A 24,269-nucleotide genomic window follows, 5' to 3' on the forward strand; every position below is an offset into this window, starting at 1 on the left:
CTTGCTGCTCATAGGCACTTTCCCCTGGTATTAGGGAACAGGCTACACATCTGCCGGTGCTTCTATGGGAGAAAGCAAGGAGAGAAGAAATAAAGAAAGAAGGAGAAAGGGGAAAGGAAAGGGAGGGAGAAAGGAAAAGATGGAGAGGATGAAAAAGAGATGGGGAGAAAGCACAAAGAGAAGAGACAGATGAAGAGGAGGTAGGAAAAGAGAGGGAAAAGAAACAAGAGAGGAAGGAAGGAGAGGAGATAACAAAGAAGAGAAGAGAGACAATAAGAGAAAGAGAGGAGAAGAAAAAGGAGAGAGGAAAAGGAATATGAGAAAAAGATAGAGAAGAGAGGAGGGGAGAGAATGAAGAGAAAAGTGGAAGAAGGATAGGAAAAGGAGGGAAAAAAAGACAGGAAGGAATGAGAAGAGGAGGCAGCATAGCACAATGGGAAGAATGTTGGATATAATTTTAAAAGTTGAAAGTACGAAAAAAGTAAGGAATTGCCAGGAAATAAAAAGATATCCCAATGTTTATTCATGCATTCTAGAGGTATGCTATGATTTATTCACTCATTCTGTATGCACATGGAGTGTTGCTACTTAGGGTCCTAATCCTTTCATCATTTAGCGGACATCTCAGTGACTTAATGCTGATAGAAAAACTTAAATGTTTTCATATCCCAGCTTAAGTGTTAGCCTGTGGGTGGCTCAGCCAGCTTCAAGTCTATCCCCACTCCAAGCCCTCCTCCATTCAGCCAGTAAAGTGATCTTCCTAAAGCACAGGTCTGACCATGTCACCTCCTCCTCCCACAAAATAAGCTTAGTGGCTCCCTATCACTCTGAGAGCGAATGTAAAATGCTCAGTATTCAAAGTCCATCATAACTTGTCACCTTCTACCTTTCCAGTTTTCTGATACCTTATTTCTCAATCCATACTCTTCAATCAAGTGACACTGGCCTCCTGGTTGTTCCATGAACAAGACACTCCATCTCCCTACAGGTATTTTCTCTGGTTGTTCCCCATTCCTGGAATGTTCTCCCTCCTCTGCTGCCTACTGACCTCCCTGGCTTCCTTTAAGTCTCAACAAAAATCCCATCTTCTACAGGAAGTCTTCTCCAACTCTTCTTAATTCCAGTATTTTCCTTCTTTTACTCATTTCCTTTTTGTCCTGTATATAACTTACTTTGCATATATTACTTTGCATGTTGTCTCCCCATTAGATTGTAAGTTCCTGGAGGGCAGGGATTGTCTTTTGCCTCTTTTTGTAACCCCAGTGTTTAGCACTGTGCCTGGCACATGGGAGGTGCTTAGTAAATGATTATTGATTGATCTATGAAATTGGCTAGATTTAGAATCAGAGGACTTGGATTCTAATCATGACTGGCTGCTTGCTACTAGCAATTTTGGGCAAGCCTCAACTTCTCTGGGGTCTGTTTATTAATCTGTCAACTGAGAGTTTTGGATACTAGATAGTCTAAGGTTTCTTCTGGCTCTAAACCTACCAGTCTATAAAAGAAGAGAAGAATGGGAAAGAGAGAGAGGAAGAATGGGAGGGAAGTGGGTCTGGAAAAGAGAGAAAGAATGAGAAAGAAAAGGTATAAAAAGTACAGTTTAAAAGGGAATGTGGAAAAGAGACATATATGAACTTGCCTTCCCATTCAGCTGCCTTCCCTCAAAATGAAAGAGGAAATAGGAAATAAAACAGCTATTAAGAGCTAGTCTCTCTCTCCTCCACTCATCTCCTGTGCACACACATACCAAAGGATGGTGGAGATTCCAAGTGCCATAGATCAAACTTTATGGCCCCTCACCTTCCACCATCTGTGTCTGTAAATTCCAGTCTCATGTTAGGCAACTGGCCCCTTGGGTGGCGAGATAGGATGGGATAAAGGTGTCCCTAAGAGGAATCCAAAAACCCAACCCCTCCACCTGGCCTCCCCAGCAACAACAGTCACATAACTTGAACTAGAAATCAAACCTCTTCATTAGTGGCCCAGATGGTCTCCTTAAGCTCTCCTAATTTCCTGGCAGGTGACCACTGCTTTAATGTTGCCTCTTTGAGAGTTTATTCTACAGAGACCATAACTGTGTGTGGCTGCATATTTCCATAATGGCCTGAACAATAGAGGAGTGTGGCCAGGAGCCAGGGAGAATTAGTCTTTACAGCTAAAGGCAGCTGATGGGTTTGGAAGGGTGCTCCATTCCTAAGCAAATGCCAAGTTCCTGAACACTGGTAAAGTGGCCACAGACAGTCACCCACAGATGCTCATGTCTCTGTCGCCATCCTGCTATGGCCAATCGAGCTCCCATCTGGAATATCTGGCCATTAGCTAGATGGGCGACTCAGGCCCCAGACTAGGTCTCAGTTTATAGATTGATTTTTTTCTACCTTCTATAAGAATCACACTCAAGCTGAGAAAGAGGGTGTTATCAAAGGTGACAAGACAGTACAATGCAAAGAACAGCAGCTCTGGATTCAGAGGTTATTGTTCAGTTGTTTTTAAGTCATGTATGAGTCTTTGTGACCTCATTTGTGGTTTTCTTGGCAAAGATACTGGAGTGGTTTGTCATTTCCTTCTCCAGCTCATTTTACAGATGAAGAAACTGAGGCAAACAGAGGCTTGACCAGGGTCACACAACTAGTGAGTGTCTGAGGCTGGATTTGAACTCAGATCTTTCGAGCTCCAGGCACTCTATCTACTGCACCACCTAGCTGCCTCCAGAGTCAGAGGACCTGGGTTCAAATCCTACTTCTGAAGCTAACTACTTGTAAGATCTTGGATAAGCAACTTGGATAAGTCTTCCTAGGCTTTAGTTTCCTCATATGTAAAATAAAAAGGAGTTGGATAAATGACCCCTAGGGTTCTTTCCAGGTCTGGATCTCTGATCCTTCCCTCAAAAGATCTATTCCCTATGAAGACCTCCCCAGAAACATCCTAATTCCTTATGGATCTAGATTAGAAGAGCAGTGGAATCTTTATCTTCATGTTTCACTCAACAATTTCCAAGGACTCCCAAATTCAAAGACAATCTCCCTTCAGAATCAAACTCAGCCTAAGACTCTGGGGCCATAAAAGGGATTCCACAAGAATTATTTTGCTGGGGTAGCTCTATGGCTTGTCCATGAAGAAGAAAAGACCACAGTCTTCAAGCACACCAACATTTGGCATATTCCATGGCAAAAGAACCACAGTTCATAGCTTTGCGGTACAGGTGAGACAGAGAAGCATCATTACAAGACATAGCAAGAGACTGAGTTTGGGTGATTATTATCTTTCTTCTGTGAACCAAGCAATCTCTGAATACAATCACCTATCAAAATATGCAGTGTTGGAAATGGGGGAAATCGAGGGCAATAAGACCAGGTCTTGGGGGTAAGGCAGGGGTTTATTAATCTATAATTGACCACAGGAAAGTAGAGAAAGACAACTTTGTTTTCCTCTATAGTTAGCAAAGCAAGAGAATATAAATGTGTAAGTATCAGGAGACTGGGTATGACAACTCATTTTATAACGAGGCACCAAGAGAAGGAAGATATAGGGCCCCTCTTTTTTACCCCTCCACAGGTAATAATGATAACACTACTTCCAATCTGCCCCCTCCCACTAATTCTGTAGCTCATCAATAATTGGAACTAAATGCAGTCCCACCTTGGCCAACAGCTAAGCAGAACGACCCCAATATTGACTGTCCAGACACTGGGGAAGAATAGAGTTCCTAAAATGACTGATCTTTTGGAAAGTCCCAAGAGAACCTCATTCCTCACACCAGAAGTGACTACCCAGCTCAAGACTAATATTTTCCTTTCATTTTGCCTGTGATTAGGGCAAGTCACTTTTCCCCCAACCTCCCCACCTGCCCAGAGAAAGATTGGTGCCTCCAACAAAGACCAATTGAGCATAAACCAAAGACAAGACCAGATTTCTCAGGTGTGAGTGAAGGAGGAGAAACCAAAGATTGGATTAGGTTATGAAACTGGATTTCTTAGAGGAAGGAGTGACAGTTCAGCTTGGGAGTGTTGGCATTAAATAAAGGGACAAAATTCTGAAAATAGCAGCAGACTGGCCATTTGTCTGACTCAATCTGCTTCCTCAAACTTTTGGCCTTTTAGAGAATTCTCTGCTTCTACCTATACTGTCACAAGTTTGAGCTTCCATACCCTCAGCCTTGACTTACCCATAATGGAAAGACAGGTTCAGACAAAGGTAACCTTCATGGCACCAGGAAACACTTCTACTGAATCCCAAAAGAGAACTTAGTTTTCCTACATAAATGATACCAGAAGTACTACTAGTAGTAGTAGTACTATTACTACTATAGCTTCTGCTAATGCTGCTGCTGCTGCTGCTAATGTTACTGTTAATGTTAATAATAATATCGACCTTAAGCAACATTCTAAGACTATAAGGTATAGAGAATATGCTGAATAAGAATTGGTAGAGGAAATTTCCCACCAACAGCTTCTTGCACACACACACACACACACACACACTCACAATCACAAGTCTAGTTAAAATAATAATAATAAGTGAATATAAATACCATTTAAAAACTTCACAAAATGTTTTTCTCACAATCTTGTGCTTAATCAGCACTGTAGAGCACAGAAGCTTCCTTGACAAAAAGAGGGGTCTTCAGCTTAGAGAAGTGATAAAGGAATATCATGGCTGCCTTTGAGGATCCAAAGGATTGTCCCGTGGGAGAGGGGTGGCCTCAGGAGGCAGAACCAGGAGCAGTTGGGAGCTGGGTCAAAAACAAGCAAATTGAGCCTTGATGTCCGAAAAGGTTGCTAATAAATAGATTTTTTTTTAATTTACCAAAAATTGAACAGATGGCCTTGGAAGACAGTAGACTCTCATTCAATGGAGGTCTTCATACAAAGATTACCTGAGCACTTGGAAGGTGTAATAGAAAGGATTTTCCATTAGGTACAAGTTGGACCAGAGGCCTCTGAGATCCCTTTCCACTCAGTAATTCTCTGTGTCCACGAATACTAAGAAATGCTACCATGAAAAGGCGTAAGGTCTGACGTGAGGAGGCTTATAAGCCTCAAAGGTAGGCTATGCCATGTCTTCCTAAACTTTGCTGAACTCTTTAGCCATCCCCAAAGTCAGATTGCCTTTGAGCTCAACTTCCCAAAGGACTCCTACGAAAGACTGGAGACATCCAGCCAAAGGTATTCACTGCCATCTCCCAACTACCACTCTAGGCAGGCAGAAGAGACTGAAAATAAAACCCATATGGCCCAGGCTACTCGGACTCAGTGTGACTCATTTCAGTGAAGGATTAGCAGCAAAACCAAAAGCTCCAGCCTCCCCACCTGGTATAGACAACTGTTTCTACTCTCCTTCAACTGTGCCAATCCATCATGGCCAAGAGCTTAGACACCATCCCCTGCTCCCCAACAACACACTCATATCAAACTTCTACCCATCAATAAGTCCTGGGGCAATGGATTCTGAGGGCTTTGCAGAAACTCACTACCAGTCCTCCAGCCCCACCATAAACCCTGTGTGCAATGGGGCCATTAACACGGGCTGGAGTTTTATATCTTTCAAGGAAGTGGGAAAACAAAAATTGCTTCAGATCTTAACCAGATGGGGTTGGAGGAGCCCTGGGGGTTTCGGGAATAAAGCACACAACTAGGAAACTGTGAAAGTAAGCTCAATAGAAGACTGAGAAAACCAGGCTACCTAAGCTCAAATTGGAGTTTCATCGGACCGTGCCAAGAAACTACAATATTATGGAAACCCAACTTAAAGATTTCAAATGAAAAAAAAAAATGAAAGCTCTGGTTGTGAGTATTTAAAGCTGCCAATCATTCCTTCAAGCAACAGAAATTCAATTAATCTATAAATGTTTATTAAGCACCTACTATGTGCCAGGCACTGTCCAGCACAAGTATGGGAGTCTTGTCAATTGAGTCTTGTCAACAGACCTCATGGCTCTAGCCACCCTTTCCCCACTGCCATCCCCTTTCTGCAATATTAGCCCAGGGACATATGAGTTTGTTTGGATTGATGGGATTTGCTTAAAACCACCACTTGTCCTTTGGAAGTATGCCTTAGAAGTCCTAAGTGTAAGGCCTTCAAAGCCCAGAAAATGTTTACCAATCAAAGCCATGTCTTTATGGCATGTGAGAGGCATCCTTGAGAGCACAAGGCCAGTGCTTCCCCTCTGATTTCCCCTGACTGAGCTATATCCCTGTTGGTTTTTCCTGAAGAAAGCAGGGGCTTTCTGGGGCTCACTGTCACCAAGCCCTCTCTTCTCTTCCTCCCCAGCAGAGAGCTGGTAGCTCAAAGGCTGTCTCATCCAATCCCTTCACTTTACAGATGAAGAAACTGAGTCCCATGATGTCATGTAAGTTACAAATACCAGAGATAGGATTTGAACAGAGACTCCTTGTCTCCAGAGTCAATTAATTAATAAGCATTTTTAAACACCTTAGTTCGAAACACTGTGCTAAGTGATGGGTATTAAAAGACAAATATTAAGGTAATCCCTTAGACCTCTGTCATTTAATTGACCAGCTGGGACATGACCCGAGGATGGGTCCAGATACTTGGTCAGGTGTGGCCAGAAGGCTTCAAGATTCAGAAATGGAGAGCTAAGTCAGGCAGGCAGGTATCAGGGCTGAAGCATCACACCAAAGAGCCAGGACCATGCCAGGTAACAGAATGCAGGAATAGAGGGAAACAAAACAAGTATAAAATGGGGATAATATTAGCATCTAGAGGCAGCTAGGTGGTGCCATAGTGCTCCGAGCACTGGGCTTGGAGTCTGGAAGACTCATCTTCCTGAGTTCAAATCTGGCCTCAGACATTTCCTAGTTGTGTGACCCTGGGCAAGTCACTTAACCTTGTCTGCCTCAGTTCCCCCATCTCAGTTATAATAACACCTACCTCCCAGGGTCATTGTGAGGCTCATTTGAGATCATGCTTACAAGGCACAGTGCTCTTCTAGTGCCTAGCATATAGTAGGTGCTTAACAAATGCTTGTTGGTTGCTTCATTGATTGAATATGAAAGGGCTTCTGAGACAGAGGTGGCTTCATTTCATTAAGTGGAACACCCTTCTTAGCCTGTCTCAGAAAGCAGCACTATGGCCTTAAATAGTGGGGTATCCCAGGGCCTGGATTAATACTCTCTGAGTCTTTGACACCTGCCCCCTATACCTGGCCCAATCGATCTGCAAAGAAAGTGAATGGAGGCAACCTTTCAAAGTAAAATTTCATACAATAGCGTCCCTCTTCAAGGAGAAAGGTGCTGAGAACAAATGTCTATTTCCCTCCAAGGATAAGGCCAAAAAGTTCATAGAAAATTACTTTCTCCTGGCCATGAGAGGCAGTGTGGCTTAGTGAATAGGAAAGTCCGGGCTGTGACACTCACTGGTCGTGTGACCTTGGCCAAGTCAGGGTCAACAGTCTCTCGGCATTCTCAAAAAGTCACAAAGAAGGCAGTGACCTGCATTAATAGAGAGAGTTCCCTCACCTGGGAGTTCTTAATAACAATGAACCCACAGGCCTCATCATCATCTTGATGGAACAACAGTCTGCGACTCCAGAGGGAAAAAAAGCATAAGTATTTTTTTAGAATCACAATTCTTGAAGACACGGCATTGCTCAGGTGCCACGCAATCTTCCCTCGTCCCCACCTAGCTGGGATCACAGGATGCCTGGAAGGCCTTTGAGGTACACAGGTTTTATTTCCTTCCCAGGAGAGGGGAGCGCAGATGCAGAAGCCTCCTTTTCAGGCAGCAGTTGTGAGGATCCCCTCTTACTATGAGAATATTTCTGCCTCCCTCTGATCCTGTTGTCAACAGAGCCCATGTGGGCGAGTGACTCAAAGGGGCAAGCAGAATGTGCCTTCGGATTTTTAGAATCAAAACCATCTTCAGTGGGGGAGAAGGAAAGTGAAGGCAAGAGCTGACTTTAAAAGGAAATTCTGGGCACCCCAAGGCACAGGTGGGCTGGAGCACAGCACAACAGCCTCATCCGATTCTTTGCTGCAGAACTTTGCCCTCCTTTCTTTAGCTCATATTCAGAAGGCGCTTTCTCATTTCCCAGGCAACTTCTTCACAAACCCTGCACCAGGGAAGCAGGAGACCCTGCTTGCCCCCATTTTACAGATAACTTGCCCAAAGTCATATAGCTAGCTAGTCAGGGGCTGAGCCAGGGACTGAGCCCAGATCATCAATCTCCAAAGCTATAACTCTTTCCACCATCACACACTGCCTCAGGGACTCCACTGGGCCTCATATCTTAAAAGGGAACAGAGAGCCTGACCTTGCATAGAGCTTTAAAAATAGACAGCAGCCCACTAAAAGATTTATTAAGCATCTCAGTTCCCAACCAGCCTTCCAATGTCATCATCATCACCCAAAAGTATACATGCACTTCTCCTGTACTTAGCACTGTGCCTTAGCACACAGTAAGTCTTTGACAAATGCTTTCTATTTGATTGATTGAATAACTTAAACATATATGCCACTCCAAGTTCAAGATCTTTTCTATACATTATCTCCTTTGATCTTCAAAAGTCCTATGAATAGGGGCAGCTAGGTGGCACAGTGGATAGAGCTCTATCCTTGGAATCAGGAGGACCTCAGTTCAAATCCAGCCTCAGACACTTAATGCCTACTAGTTGTGTGACCCTGGGCAAATCACCTAACCCCGATCACCTCACCAAAAAGCAAAAAAAAAATTTTTTTTAAAGTCTTATGAGTTAAGAATTATGTGTATTTGTGTACCCATTTTACAGGTGGGGAAACCGAGGCCCAGATTTTCCCAGGGTCACACAACTAGTAAATGTCTGAGGTGGGAGCTGAAAGCAAGTTTTCCTGACCCCAATTTCAAGGTTCTATCCTCTGAGCCATCTGGCCTCCTTGTAAGAATTTTACAGGCATTAAATATTTACTTAATGTTATAAAACTGATGCTTTCATAGGATCATTGATTGAGAGCTGAAAGGGAACACAGAACCCCTTCATTTTATAGTTAAGTAAACTGAGGCCCATGAGGTTAAGTATCTTGATTGAGGTCAAACAAGTAATAAGAATCAGAAGCAGAATTTGAATCCATGCCCTTTGCCCCTTTCCAATGTGTCATGACATGATCAATGTCCAGATGGGTAGTACTAGTAAACACCTGGCTGCTCCCACCAAAACTTCCTTTTGTGACTGGGGCATGAAAGGAAGAGGTATGGGGGTTGGGGGCAGGGCAGGGCTCAGATGAGGACAGAGGTACCAAAGATGAGAAGATACCCCAAACCAGGAGAGTGGAGTGTCACTTAAGTGGCACAGAGGAAGGAGCATTAGATTTGGAGTTAGAGTTTAAATCCTGGCTTGGATATTTATATCCTGTGTGACTCTGGGCAAATCATTTAACCTCTCTGGGTCTCAGCTTTCTCAAAGGTCCAATGAGAGAACTTTGCTAGATGAACTTTAAGTTCTCTTCCAGTTCAAGGGAGGAGAGAGAAGCCAGGGGAGAGGGAAGGAGACAAATTAGCTACCCAAGGTACATGATAATGGACAGTAGAGTGTCTTCTGCTGGGATGGCTGGGACAATGACAGGGAGAGATGCCCCTGGATTGAGAGCAGAAGACCAAGGGAGACAAGTGGCCACCTAGACTAGAATTCCATCGGTTAGTTTACATACAGGGCCAGCCTGAAGGAGAGGCAGTGTAGGTGGCTCTGAGAGGTGCCAGGAAAGACCCACCTGTCCCCAACATTTCCCATGGCAAGGTTCCGGTGCCTGCTGTCAGTCAATAAACATTTATTAAGCATCTACAACGTGCCAGGCACAGTGCTGGGTGCTGGAGGCACAAAGGCAAAAGACAGTCACTACCTTCAAGGAGCTTACAGTCTAATAGGGAAAGCAATGCATAAATAGAAGCTAAAAAGAGGGGAGAGAGTAGGGGGGCACCTGCTTCAGAAACATGATGAAGTCCAGAAGCTGGGTGGGAAATGGGGAGGTTTTCCCTATTTACTCTGTTTGCCAATCTATCCTGGATTCTCTTCTTAAATGGAGGATCTGGGAGGAGCTCTCCAATCAGCCTGCTAGCTAATGAACATACTTCTTATTTCTTCAACTACACCAGGGGTTTGTATAGGGCAAATATCAGAGGCAACATTTCTTCTTATTCCCCAAAGTACAGCACAGGGATATCCCTACAATTAGACATTCAATAAATGTTTGTTGAATGAATGGATACATGAATTCCTAAATGGATAAATGAATGAATGAATGGATGAATGGATGGATGGATGGATTGATGGGTGGATAAATTGATGAATGGATAGATGAATGAGTTAATGAATAAATGGATGGATATATGGATGGCCCTTTGCAGAATTTTCTGCTCCAATGTGTTTATTCATCAGCTTTAGAGCTAGGAAAAAACTGGAAAACATGCTATTGAATGCTTCACTTTACAGATGAGAAAACCAAAATGCAGAGAGGGGGAGTTCAAGGTCAATACATCAGTAGATCAAAGATCTATGATTCCATAGGTGTGAGAACTCCCTCCACTCAGAGATTAGACTCCTCTTAATAGATGAGTATTAATAGAGTGACCTTACTCAAAGTAAGCAGCAGTCAGCATTTGAACCCAGATCCTCTGACTCTAAGCCCAATGCTATTTCCACAGCACCAGTTACCAATGCCCTTCTGCTTATACTGGTGTAGCTTCCCATCACTTCCTTCTTCCTAGGTCCAACAATAGATATGGATATGGATAAAGGAAAAAGTGAGCAAGAAAGACCTTTGCAGAAGGGATCACTAATCAAGACATGATGAATGGACCAGGATGTTCCCAAAGGGTTGGTCCTTTTTCAGTCAATCAGGGATAAGTGGCTGGCTCCTTGCTTTCCCCCTTCACTACAGGTAGCTATGGACAGACCATCTGCCCCACCTCACCCCACCAACCACAGGCATGAGAATATCCATTCATTAGTAATGGATGGGTATTCAATGGGTATCTGCCTATGTCACCATCCAAGAGCATGAGGCCACAGTGGCCTCCACAGGGCACCAACCATCTGCTGTACAATGGGATGGGACCAGAAAAGATACCTTCGCATCCACCCACTAAATAGAAACTAAATCCAGTTACTATATAGCTTCCTCTTCCTGAAGATAAAAGTCTACGTTCAATAGAACGTAATCTCTTGTGGGCGGGGGTCACCATTTTTGTCTTTGTACCCCACCACCTAACACAAACTAGTCACATTTTTAAAAATCTGTATCCATGATTTGGTCATCATAGGAATCTCTCAGTAAGAAAACACCCTCTACCAATGCAGATCAGTAACTTCTCTGCAGCTTAGAGAGTTTCTGGCCCATTGAGAAGTTAAGTGACTTGTCCAAAGTCACACAGCCAATATGTAACAGAAGCATGACTCTGACTGAACTCAGGATATCTTCAGTCCAAGACCAGCCTTCTGTCACAGGATCCTATGATCATGGATTTAGGATCTAAGGTGACCCCAAAGATCAAATCCCCTCATTTTATAGATAAAGCCCAATGAGGTCAGTTGAATTGTCCAGAGTCACAGAGGTTGCAAGTATCAGGTCTTCTGTGTTTAGGGCAGGGGTTCATAATTTGGATCCATATTAGAAGGTCCATGAACTTGGGTGGGAGAAAAACATCTTTGTTTTCATTAATCTCTAACTGAAATCAAGCATTTTTGTTAAATGTGCACGTAAGCAACATAACCTTATTCTGAGAAGGGGTCCATAGCCAGACTGCCAAAGGAAGCCATGATACAAACAAATTAATTACCCCTATTTTAGGGTCAATGGTTTTTCCCCTGTGCCACAGCGCCTCCCTATTCACCACATTAATCTGCCTCTCTCCCTGGCACATAGTAGGCATTTGTTTAATAAATACTTGTCAGATTAAAGGCCAGCAGCAATCCCAAGAGGGCTTGAAACAAGAGTCTCAAAGAGATCCCTAAGCAGCTTAAGGCTCTGAAACTTTAGCTTCTTCAAAAACTGAAAAACACAGTCATCTGAGGCTGATTCAGTCCAATCTGTTTCCTAAACCTGCCTGGCCAATGCCTTCTGCCTGCCAAGGTTGGAACCCAGAAGGCACATGCTCAGATATGCTCACCCAGGACCTTTGCACACAGAATGGGACATAGAAGGAAACATGATCAGGACCACAACTTCATCTGTTGCCCCTATTAGAAAATAGTAATAGTAATAATAATATAATGATAATAATAAGCCTCCATCTCATAAGTCAGAGAACAAATGGCCTGTCTCCAGGAGAGCATGGAACATTCAGCTGATGGATGAGCTGGAGAGATTTCACCCAGGGAGGTGACTCCAAAAAGCAGCCCTCAGGCAGTGAGGAGGGTTTGCTGCACTGACTAAATCCAATTAAACAGGTTTAATGCTGGCCCCACGGCCACCAATTGCTTTGGGGGGTGTTAGGACAACTCCTTACTGCTGATTCATCATCGTCCCATGCTATGCATGTATCACCTGTTCCCAAATGGAACATTCTGGATCCCCAGTGTGACTACTTCTGTGCATCAGGCTAGGTCACAATCTCTACCTTATGCCGACACAGAGAATGCCAAGCTGGTGAGGGAGCTGCCTGTCTTGTTTAGAAGTTGGTGTGGCCAGGATCCAGAGGGTAGGAGAGCCCCTTTCTCCCTCCACTAAGTATTAGAAGAGAATGTTCACCCTGCAAGGATCAGTAGCATCACAAGTTTAGAACTGGGAGGGACGTCAGAGGTCATATACTTCAACCCCTTGATTTTGCAGTTGAGAAAATTGAAACTGAGAGACAGAGAGAGTCGAGTCTGCAGTTTTTAATACGCACCATCAACATTTTGATTGTTCCATAGCAGTGTGTCTAATGTGAGAGCCACAGGGTGGATTGGAAAGAGACTAAGAGGGTGGGGGGGGATAATCTGAGTTCATGTCCTTCCTCTCACATTGTATGACCCTGGGTAAGTCACCACCTCCCAGGGTCCTACGCAATTGACTAAGGCTATATGTTAATCATCCATCAACCAGTAATGATTTTAAGATTCCCAGGTCCTGGCACAGTGCCTTTGTACCCAGTAAGTCCTTAATTAATCTTTGTTGTCCTTCCTCATCTATAAAACGAGGAAGAAGAACTAGATGGTCTCTGAGCTCCCTTCTGGCTCTGAATCTATCATCCTAAGATTCCAGGCACCTAGCCCATTGCTTCAGTATACAGTTGGTGCTCAATAGAAGTTCAATGAACTTCCTCCTCTGTAAAAAGAGGGGGTTGAACTAGATGAACTCTGAGGCCCCATCCAATTCTAGAGCCAGCCTCCTACAAGCATGACCGGCTCCATGGTCATCCCCACTCAATGCCCTTTGTACAATGTAAGTTCAAAGCACTTACCTAATTATACCAAAGGGACTGCTTGGTTCTCTGGCACACACTCAGATGCACCCCTCCCCCAGGGGGTTATAATTCATTGCTATACTTATATTTATACATAATTAATTGTGCATATATTGTATGTATGTTATATGTTATGTAAATATTACTATATTATATATGTATATGTGTGCTTTGTATACATACATACATTATATATACATATATAATATGTATATATTACATACATACATTATATATACATATATAATATGTATATATTACATACATTATATTATGTATATATAATTAATATACATAATATTCCTATACTCATTACCTGAGTACTGTCTGTCCAGATCTCGATGCCAAGCAGAGACACCAGGGCAGTACCCTCTCACTGTGGAGGGTAGACCAAGCCCAAGTTTGCAAAGTCATTAGAATGATCACTCCTAGAACTCGGAGCCACGGGGGACCCAACAGGAATCCATCTGCAGTTGGAGTACCTTCCATTCTTCATTTCTCCGTTCTTGCCCCCATCCCTTCTTTTGAATATCTGGAAACTGAGGGCGTCTCAGAGGACCAGCCCCAGGCGAGAATGGGACCTGGTCTTACAGTCTTGCTGTGCTCTAGACCTATTCCCAGTTCAAGTTTTCCTCTGCTTGTTGGTTCTCTCCACCCCGAAGCCATGGAGCTGGTGGTCCCCTCCATCTTGCTGCTGTAGCTACCGGGCCTTGCCCATCCACCAAGGAATACCACTCTCTCCTTAAATTCTCCTGGCCTACTCTTGGGCCCCTGCCCTTCTCCCCAGGATGCCAGAGACATTGATGGGGTTTCGGGAGAAAATACTATCAATGAAGAGAAAGGGGTTAAAGCCAGACAAACTTAGCATTAAAGAAGTTGTAAGGCCCGGGAATTTTATTCTAAGATAGCCCTAAACTAGGAGATTTTTCCTAAGCCAGCTTGGCCCTTTCTTATCTAACTAGCATCTCAGCTGGTACATGGCTTTCCTAGCCTGTTCCCCCACCCCTGCTTCCAGTGCCTCTCAGTTCAAGGCGGGTATTCCTTCTTAGCCTTTCTACCCAATCAGGGACTTCTTACTGTTTCTTACACCATCTCCTATCCACGTCTTTGTACCGGCTGCCCACCATGTCTAGAATGCACACTCTCCTCATCCCCACTCTTGAGTTCCTTCAAGATCCAGCTCCAGGGTCAACATCAATGTGAGGCTTTCCTAATTCCCCCCAGATTCTAGTGCATCTCCCCCAAAAAAATTACTTTGTAATTATTTTGTGTGTATCAATATAAATATGCATGTGTGTATAGATGTATAGTCTCCTCTGATATAATATAACCTTCCTGAGGGTGGGAACTATTTCATTTTTGTCCTGGCATCCTTGCATGCCTGAGCCCAATGTTTGTCACAGTAATAAATACTTATTGAACTGATTGAGTGGGGGAAGACAGTCTGTCCTCCACATTTGATATACCTGACCAGACTGCCACCAGCTTGGTTCAATGAAACATCTCCTGCCTGTCTCCCCCTAGTTCCCCAGTCCCCCTGAGCTGGATCATCTGTAGGCTAGCCTCCATCTTTCCCCACAAGCTAATGATCCCATCCTTCGATCTCCTGTTTCCATTTAACAGTATGCTAGCATTTCACATAGAAAATGACGACAGAGATTGTCTTCATCACAGTGGAGATCCCAGAAGCCAAAGAATATAGCCCAGGCTGCCCTCCCAGATCTGGCACAAGAGACCTTAGAGGCCATCTGATCTGACCTCCCTCATTTTACAGATATGGACATTGAGGCCCAGAAAGGTACAAGTACTAAGTCTGTAAGATCAAAGGTCCAGATAGTTAAACATCACAGGTAGGATTTGAACCCTGGTCCTCTCACTCCTGAACCAACTCTCTTTCCACCACTCCGAAGGTCTGATATAGTCTAAACTACTCCAGAAGTCTACAAAGGCTGGCCAAGAATTCCTCTCTTAAGGGATCTTCTGAATCAAACCAAGCCTCAATCCCACCTATGTGACCTCCCCCATCCTCACAGAATCCAAGAGCCCCTCACAACCTTAGGGTTACAAGGATCCCTCTCTGTAACAAAAACCTTTTCCCATCCCTTTTTCCCCAAAAACATTTTAGTAAATAAGGCAAGCAAACAAATGCCACAGCTGCCATCCTTCTTCTCCTTCCCCCTGCCATCCTTCCCCATCACACAGGTTGAACTTCAGATCCCTATGCTGCTTGGCATGGCGCACCCACCATGGGGATAGCTTTCCCCGCCCTCCCATCTGGGGGAGATAACTTTGAGTCTCCTGGATCTGTGCACATGCACAACACATTAGATTAGACCATGAAACTTACCAGCATTAGGACCATCTGCAGTGATTCTAATTTCTCATCTCTAGAGCCTTGGCTGAGCCCTTGCCATAAAACATGGTGATGATGAAAGGTATTAGGAAAAGATGGAAGGCATTAGGGAAAGATGATTTGGACCTAAGATTGTTTGGGCTTTAGTGGATTTAGAGAGGCTTCCTGGTGCCCTGAGCATTCTACTCAGTAACACAGGAGAACCCCAAGTTCTAGAACAGGGCTTCTGAATCTGGGGAACATGAACAGATTTTAGATGATCCATGGACTTAGATGGGGGAGAAATTTTACATCCTTTTTCCTCTAACCTCTAATTGAAATTTAGCATTTTCTTCAGTTATTTAAAAATATTATGCCAACAAAGAGGCCATAGGCATTGCCAGACTACCAAAGGGGACCCATGACACAAAAAAGGTGAAGAATCCTTGATCTAGTTGAATCCTCCCTTATTTCCTTAGAAAAGACCTCTCAACTCACAAAGACAACACAGTGTAGTAGATAGAGTGTTGGTCTTTGAGCCAGGGAGACCTGAGTTCAATTCCCTACCTCTGATACTATGTGACCATGGACAAATTATTTGAACGCTCTGAGCCTCAGTTTCTTTTTCTGGAAAATATAGGAGATGAACCAACAAAACAATGAAAAAATGCTGCAAAATGATAATGGCCAAGCTTAGCCCCAAAGAAGAAAAATGTCTCTCCCAGCATCTTTGCAAGGGTAGGGGACTATGGATATGGAGCACTGCATGCAACTGATGTAAAATTTTTTGGATATGTTCATTGATTTTACTAAACTTTTTGGCTCTCTAGCAGTGGGAAGGAATGTGTTGGTCAAGGTGAGATTTATAAAAAGAAAAGATATCACCAATAATGAAGGTGGACTAGGTGGTTTCTAAGATCTCTTCCAGGCCTGAATCTCTGACTTGTTGATCCTTATGAGCTGGAGGGTCCATTACTCAAGGGAAAATGTCTGGTGGGGGCCTAAGGAGTAGCCTGAGCTCTTGAGGCCACGAGGAGGAGAGCCCAGGTAGAGCACTGACCCTGCAAGCCCTGGAGACTCTGCCCAAAAGCTTGGAATTTAAGGAATTGGCCAATGTGTTTTCATAGTTATCATCCCATCCCTACACAGGACATCCATTCTTCTTTCAAGATTGTTTCCCTCTGTTGCTAGCACTGAATGCCCATGGAATCATGGGATCATGAGATCCAGGTGTCAAAGGAATTTTAGAGAACATAGGATCATTATTTTAGAGCTCAAAGGGACCATAGAGATCATTTACTACAACCCCCTCATCTTACAGATGGGAAAACTGAGACCCAAAGAGATCAAGTGAGTTACCCATGGTCATGTAGGTAGTGGGTGGCAGAACCAGGATTTGAACTCAGGTCACAGTATCTTATAGTTAGAGTTGGAAGGCACTATATAGGACATCAAGCCTGACCCTACCACTCCCATTTTACAGATGAGGACAATGACACCCAGAGGGGAAGTGATTTGTCTCAGGGCACACAGGTGGTAAATAGCAAAGCTACAATTTCAACCAAGGCTCTTTGGCTCCAAAACCAACCCTCTTTCCACTGCACACATCCAATTGCCTCCCACCAAGTCTTACAATGCAGTTGGAGGTTGTCAACTTATTTTCCACTCCCAAATCCACTTAGAAATGGCTGCTGAGAAGCACCAGTCTTGGCCAGGAATCAAAGCAGTGGCCAGCCTCGAGCCAAGAGGCAGCCATCACCAGTGTCTGGCCCTCCTCTGCAGCTGGTATATACCACAAAAGACAATTTGGAAACATGGTAGCTCATTGAACCGTAGGAAGTACAAAACATGGGAGAGAGCCCCTTGAATGAGCCAGGGACTTGTCCTTGGGGATGGAAATCATTCACCTTGGTCTTCCATTAATTTATTACTGAGGCAAGTTTTCTACCTGGTGATGGGTCAGCCAGGCCTAAATAGGGAAAGAACACCTGGAATTTATTTCTGACTTTTTTCTTTCCCTATTCACCACAGCTTGGCTTTAGTCATGACTGCCCATTAAGGCAGCAAGAGCTGAGGCCATTCTCCTCCAGCCGCCTGCCCACTATGGCGAATCTGCTCAACAGTGCATGTCTCTTACCATCCAATTCTTCCACTGAGATGTTAGCGAGCTGCTCACTGTCACTGCCTGCAGAGAGGGACCGATTCAGGTAATTCCCTTTATACAACAAGCCAGCTGTCACATGATGGAACGGCATCTTCTCCCTGTTCAAAAGAGATGGAGGAAGGGAAAAAATTATCTTTTCATCCCTTTTTTTTTCATTGTTTAACGCCTTATAGAATGTCAACTCCTTGAGGGCAGGGACAATTTCACTTCTTTGTCTTTGTATCACCAGTCTAAAATAATCCCTAGCACATAATAAGCCCTTAATAAATGCTTGTGGATTGATTGTCTCCTCCTTTAGAATGTAATCTCCCTGAGGGCAATGACTCCCATTTTTGTCTCTATATCCCCAGAACCCAGCACAGTGCCTGGCACATAGGAGGCACTTAATAAATGTTTGGTGATATTGATTAAAAGCCTTAAAGGGTCATATGATCATAGATTTAGAGTCAAAAGGGACCATAGACGTGATCTATTCCAATCTCCTCATCTTACAGATGGAGGAAACTGAGAAGACCCAGGTAAGGGATTAAGTGACTTGTCCGCCATCACCCAGGTAGTAAGTGGCAAGGGTGGTATTCAAATGCAAGATTTATGACTCCAGATGTAGCCCTCCTTCTATCTGTTTCCTCAGAAACACAATGAGAACATGGGTGGACATAACCATCTCTCAGAACCCCTCTGGCTCTGAATCCTTGGATCCTAGCCAGCACTGCAGTGCTCTTCAGATAATGGCAGGTGGGACTGGACAAGTACAGAGGAAAGGTCAGAAGAAAGCCTGAATGCTCATGGACTGAACACTCTCTAAGTTGCTTCAGTTTCTAGCCCTATCTTCCCCTCTTTTAGTTCCTCCATTTTTCAATTTTTTTCTGAAAAAAAAAAGTCATTCCCTTTTTATTAAAGACATTGAGATTTTTTTTTCCTTTTGGACCAAATCTGTGATTTCTTGAAATGGTCTTCCCTTGCCTTCCATGTTCTGCTTTCCATTACAGTTCTGCTTTCACCTCTGACCACTATTTGGACTCTGACCACAACCTTAGAATGTGGGGTTTAGGAGGGACTTCAGAGGTCATCTCGTCCAATCCTTACACAAATTATAAGCCCCATGTTACAATAGCCCCCAAATCTGATCATCAACTTTTGGGTGATGACTGCTGTTAACAATAATAATAGCTATAATAGCTAACATTAATATAGAGCTTACTATGTGCCAGACACTGTGCTAAATGCTTTTAAAATTATCTCTAGTTGACAAAGGACAGGCAGGGACCCAGCTGAAGTCTCCCAACATTTGCCTCCAAACAATTTTAAAATGCTGCCTCAAATCAAATTTTAGAGCAGCAGAGCCAACAAAAGGTTAGAAGGAGACATTTTTCCAGCCTACGACAACTTAGGAGGTCCACGGAAGAGGTCTGTAACACCAAGGTAGGTGCAGGTCTGGAGCATAGAAGGAGCACCAATGGTGGGCTTGGAGGCATCTGGGACAGCAGCAACAGCAGCTTCAGGAACTCTCAACCCAGAGATGATAGGGGGATTGGACAACGGGTCAGAAAGAGATTACAGGGGACCTTTTGCTGGCACTGGGAACAACTGGTGTTGACCAGCAACTCTATTGCCCATATGTAGTTCTGGGGTGTAGTTCCAGGATGTAGAGAATCACTTGTGATCAGTCACAAAGGAGCAAGGGACCTAGTCACAATTCCAGGGCCAAAAGAAGTAATAGTACTTGCAGGGAAGTAGGAGCCCTTCTTGGGTAAAGACCAGAGCACCACGCCTCTCCCAGGAGAACTCCATCTTGGAAGCACAAAAACACATGCAGACCCCCAGAACTAGCTCTGAAAACAGCAGTACAAAAAGGTCTAAAGCTTGACACAGTGCCTCCCCACCCCCCGGTGAGCAGAGCCCAACTTTAATATAAAGTTCAAAGTGAAGAAATAGGCTGGGGAAATGAGCAAACAACAAAAAAAGAATTTGACCATAAAAAGGTACTATATTGTCAGGGAAGACCAAGACATAAACTTAGGAGAAAACAACAATGTGAAAACAGTTACAAGCAAAGCCTCAAAGAAAATGCTAATTGGACACAACAAGAATACCTGGAAGAGTTAAAGAAAGCATTGAGTGGTAGAGGAAAAACTGGGAAAAGAAATGAGAGTGATGCAAGAAAGCTATGAAAAGAGAAATAACAGCTTAGTAAAAAAAATACTGAAGAAAACATCATCTTAAAAAAAGAATTGGTCGAATGGTGAAAGAGACACAAAAATTTGCTGAAGAAAAGAATTCCTTTAAAAACAAAATAGGCAAAATGGAAAAAGAGGTACAAAAGCTCACTGAAGAGAATAATTGCTTGAAAAATAGAATTGAGCAAGTGAAAGCTAATGACATCATGAGGCTTCAAGAAACAATAAAACAAAGTCAAAAGAATGGAAAAAAGAAGAAAATGTGAAATATCTCATTGGAAAAACAACTAGTTTGGAAAATAGATTGAGGAGAGAAAATTTAAGAATTATTGGACTATCTGAAAGCCATGATCACAAAAAGAGCCTAGACATCATATTCCAAGAAATTATAAAGGGAGAAAGGACCACATGCACAAAAAAATTTATATTTTTGGGGTAGCAAAGAATTGAAAATTGAGGGGATGCCCATCAAATGGGTAATGGCTGAACAAGTTGTGATATATTATTGTGATGGAATATTATTGTGCTACAGGAAACGATGAACAGGATACTTTCAGAAAAACCTGGAAAGACTTAAATGAACTGATGCAAAGTGAAGTGAGCAGAACTAGGAGAATACCTTACATAGTAACAGCAACACTGTATGACGATCAACTGAGAATGACTTAGCTATATTCAGTAATGCAATGATCAAAGACAATTCTGAAGGAATTAGGATGAAAAATGTTATCTACCTTCAGAGAAAAAGCTGATGGAGTCTAAATGCAAGTCAAAGTATACTTTTTTTTCAACTTTCTTTGTTTTTCCTAGGGTTTTTATCTGTGTTTTCTTTTACAACATGGCTAATACAGAAATGAGTTTTGCGTTATTTAATGTGCGTAATCTATATCTAATTGCTTGCCATCTCAGGGAGGAGAGAGGAGAGGAGAAGGGAGAGGAGGGAAAGAATTTGGAACTCAAATTTTTTTAATGAATGTTGAAATTGTTTTTTCATGTAATTGGAAAAAATTATATATGAAAATATAAAGAAATTTTAAAGGAAAACTGTTTCAATATCTTAGATCCAGAGGGTAAAATTTTTTTAAAAAATTGAAAGAATCTGCCAATCACCTCCTGAAAGATATTAGAAAATAAAAACTCTGGGAAATATTATAGCCAAATTCAAGAGCTCCCATGTCAAGAAAAATATATTATCAGCAGACAGAAATAAGCAATTCAAATATAAAGCCACAGTCAGGATCATACAAGATTTAGCAGCTTCCATGTTAATTGAGCAGAGGTCTTGGAATGTAGTATTCCAGAGGGCAATAGAGCTAGGATTACAACCAAGAATAACCTATCTGGCAAAATTGAGTATAATCCTTCAGGGGAAAAGTAGGTACTTAATGAAACAGAGAACTTCCAAGCACTCCTGATGAAAAGACCAGAACTGAATAGAAAATCTAACATTCAAACAGAAGACTCAAGAGAAGCATAAAAAGGTAAATATGAAAGAGTAATCATAAGTGACTCAATAGAGTTAAACTGTTTACATTCTTATATGGGAATATGATACATGTAATCCCTAAAAATGTTTATCATTATTAGGGTAGTTAGGAATCTGCATAGATAGAGGGGATGGGGATGGGATGATTATGTTGGGATGATCTAAAAAAAATGAAGAGGTGAAAAAGAGGGATCCACTGGGAGGAGGGTAAAGAGAGAGGTAGAATGGAGCAAATTTTCTCACATAAAGGAGGCGTCCAAAAAAGAACTTTATAGTAGAAGGAAAATGGAAGGTGGCAGGCAATGCTTGAACCTCACTTTCATCAGAATTGGTTCAAAGAGGGAAGAGTGTGTGTGTGTGTGTGTGTGTGTGTGTGTGTGTGTGTTATATACATATATATATACACATGGAGGGATGGGGTGGGTGTATACATATACGTATGTATATACACACAAACATATATGTATATACATACACTCACAGTTGAGTATAAAAACCTATCTTACCCAATAGGGAGTTAGGAGGCGAAGGGGATAAGAGATTTGGGAAAGGATGATAAGGGAGAGGATGGATTAGGGGAGGCAGTGGTCAGAAGCAAGACGGACTTTTGAGGAGGGATAGGATAAACAAAAGAGAAGAATAAAGAAAGGAAAATGGGATGGAGGGAAATAAAGAGTCAGTGATCATAAGTTATGAATGTGAATGGGATGAGCTCACCCATAGAATGGAAGCAGAGCAGATATCAGAATGGATTAGGAACCAGAATCCAACAATATGTTGTTTACAAGAGAGGCACTTGGGACAAAAAGATGTGCAGAGTTGAAAGGAAGGGCTGGAGCAGAGTCCATTAAGCTTCATCTGAAGTGAAGAGGGCAAGGGTGGCAATCATGATCTCAGACAAAGCAAAAGCAAAAATTGATGTAATTGAAAGAGATAATCAAGGAAACTACATTTTACTAAAAGGTACCATAGCCGATGAAGTAATTGCAAAAATATTTACAGCAAGTTCCTCTGATAAAGGCCCCATTTCTCAAATATATGAAGAATTGAGTCAAAATAATAAAAATAAGAGTCATTCCCTAATGGATAAATGGTCAAAGGATATGAACAGGCAGTTTTCAAAGGAAGAAATCAAAGTTTCCTTTAGTCATCTGAAAAATGCTCTAAATCATTATTGGTTAGAGAAATGAAAATTGAAACAGCTCTGAGGTACCTCCTCACATCTATCAGAAATGACAAATGTGGAGGAGATTAGGGGAAATAGGTACATTAATAAGTAGAGTAACAATAAGTTCATTAATAACTGGTCCAACCATTCTGGAAAACAATTTGGAACTATGCCCAAAGGGCTATAAAACTAGGTCTATACCCCAAAGAGATCAAAGAAAAAGGAAAAGAACCCATATGTACAAAAATATTTATGGCAGCTCTTTTTGAGTTGGCAAAGAATTGATGGGGATGCCCATCAATTGCGGAATGGCTGAACAATTTGTGACATATGATTGTGATGGAGTGTTATTGTGCTATAAGAAATGACTAGGGAGATGGTTCAGAAAAAAAAAAAAACAAGGCAAAACCTATACAACCTGATGCAAAGTGAAGTGAGAAGAACCAGGAGATTACTGTGCACAGTAACAGCAATATTGTAATGATGATCAACTGTGAAAGACTTGCCTACTCTGATCAATACAATGATCCAAGACCGTTCCAAAGAACTCATAATGAAAAAATGCTGACTGCCCCCAGAGAGAGAACTGATGAACTCTGAGTGCAAATTGAAGTATCATTTTCTCACTTTTTTTTTGCTTTTTTGTGAAATGGCTAAAACAGAAAAATGTTTTGCATGATTTCACATGTGGACCCACTGTAACTGTGTGATTTCATTGATGTAAGGAACTCCTGATAAGGAAATTCCCTCTAACAATATAGTTCAGCAAATGCTTTTCAGAGGTCAAGTGATTTTCCCGAGATCACATAGCCTATATGGATCAGAGCCCATATGAATCCAGGTCTTCCTGATTCCAAAGCCAACTCTCTGCCTATTATACCTTGCTGCATGAACAATATGGTAGCTCACTCCTCTGCCCCTCTAGCCTGGCAAAATATTCCCCAGTCCTCTTAAAGGAGCCAAAACCTTGTAGCAGTCCTACACTTTGAGGGTCACCTAAGGCAACAGATAATCAGGTGGTGAAAACCCAGATGATAAAATGAGTGACTTTAGCTTTGCCACTCACTGGCAAATGGCACCATTCCATCTGTGCTATACTCAAGGGGTTGTGGAAGAGTCATGCTATTAATAAATATTTATCATAGCACTTTGTACTGTGTGACAGGCTCAGATATACCCGTTCACACCTGCACACACACACACACACACACATACATACAAAACTGAATCAACCAGGCACAGATGTGCCCAGCTATGACAGAAATTGATGAACTCTGCACCAAGAGGTAGCTGCTCCCAAGTTCTGGCATAGGATGCTTCAGACCCCCTATTAGACCAAGTGCAGCAACCTCCATAAGCCTAAGGGGCTACCACTGGTACTAAGCATTGGCCCATGGGTGCCACTAACAGATGCTAACAAGACCTAATATTTCTAGAGAAGTGTAAGGTTTGCAAGGCATCTTGACATTACCTCATTTGAATCTCATTACAGCCCTGGAAAGTAGGCACCATAGGTATCATTAACTCCATTTTAAGGTTGAGGAAACTGAGGCATAGGCCGGATATA

General features: G+C 42.6%; 1 protein-coding gene across 1 annotated transcript in view; it reads right to left on the bottom strand.

Moving 5' to 3' along the window:
- CALN1 (calneuron 1) overlaps window positions 1–24,269 on the bottom strand; it is a 452,243-nt gene that overhangs the window by 360,676 nt on the left and 67,298 nt on the right. The window contains exon 2 of the mRNA XM_027861507.1: window positions 17,845–17,965. Within this exon, the coding sequence (XP_027717308.1) occupies window positions 17,845–17,965 (121 nt within the window). The remainder of the gene's footprint in view (window positions 1–17,844; window positions 17,966–24,269) is intronic.

The sequence above is a fragment of the Vombatus ursinus genome, unplaced genomic scaffold (genome assembly GCF_900497805.2).
Source record: "Vombatus ursinus unplaced genomic scaffold, bare-nosed wombat genome assembly UNPS02014768.1, whole genome shotgun sequence".
NCBI lineage: Eukaryota > Metazoa > Chordata > Mammalia > Diprotodontia > Vombatidae > Vombatus > Vombatus ursinus.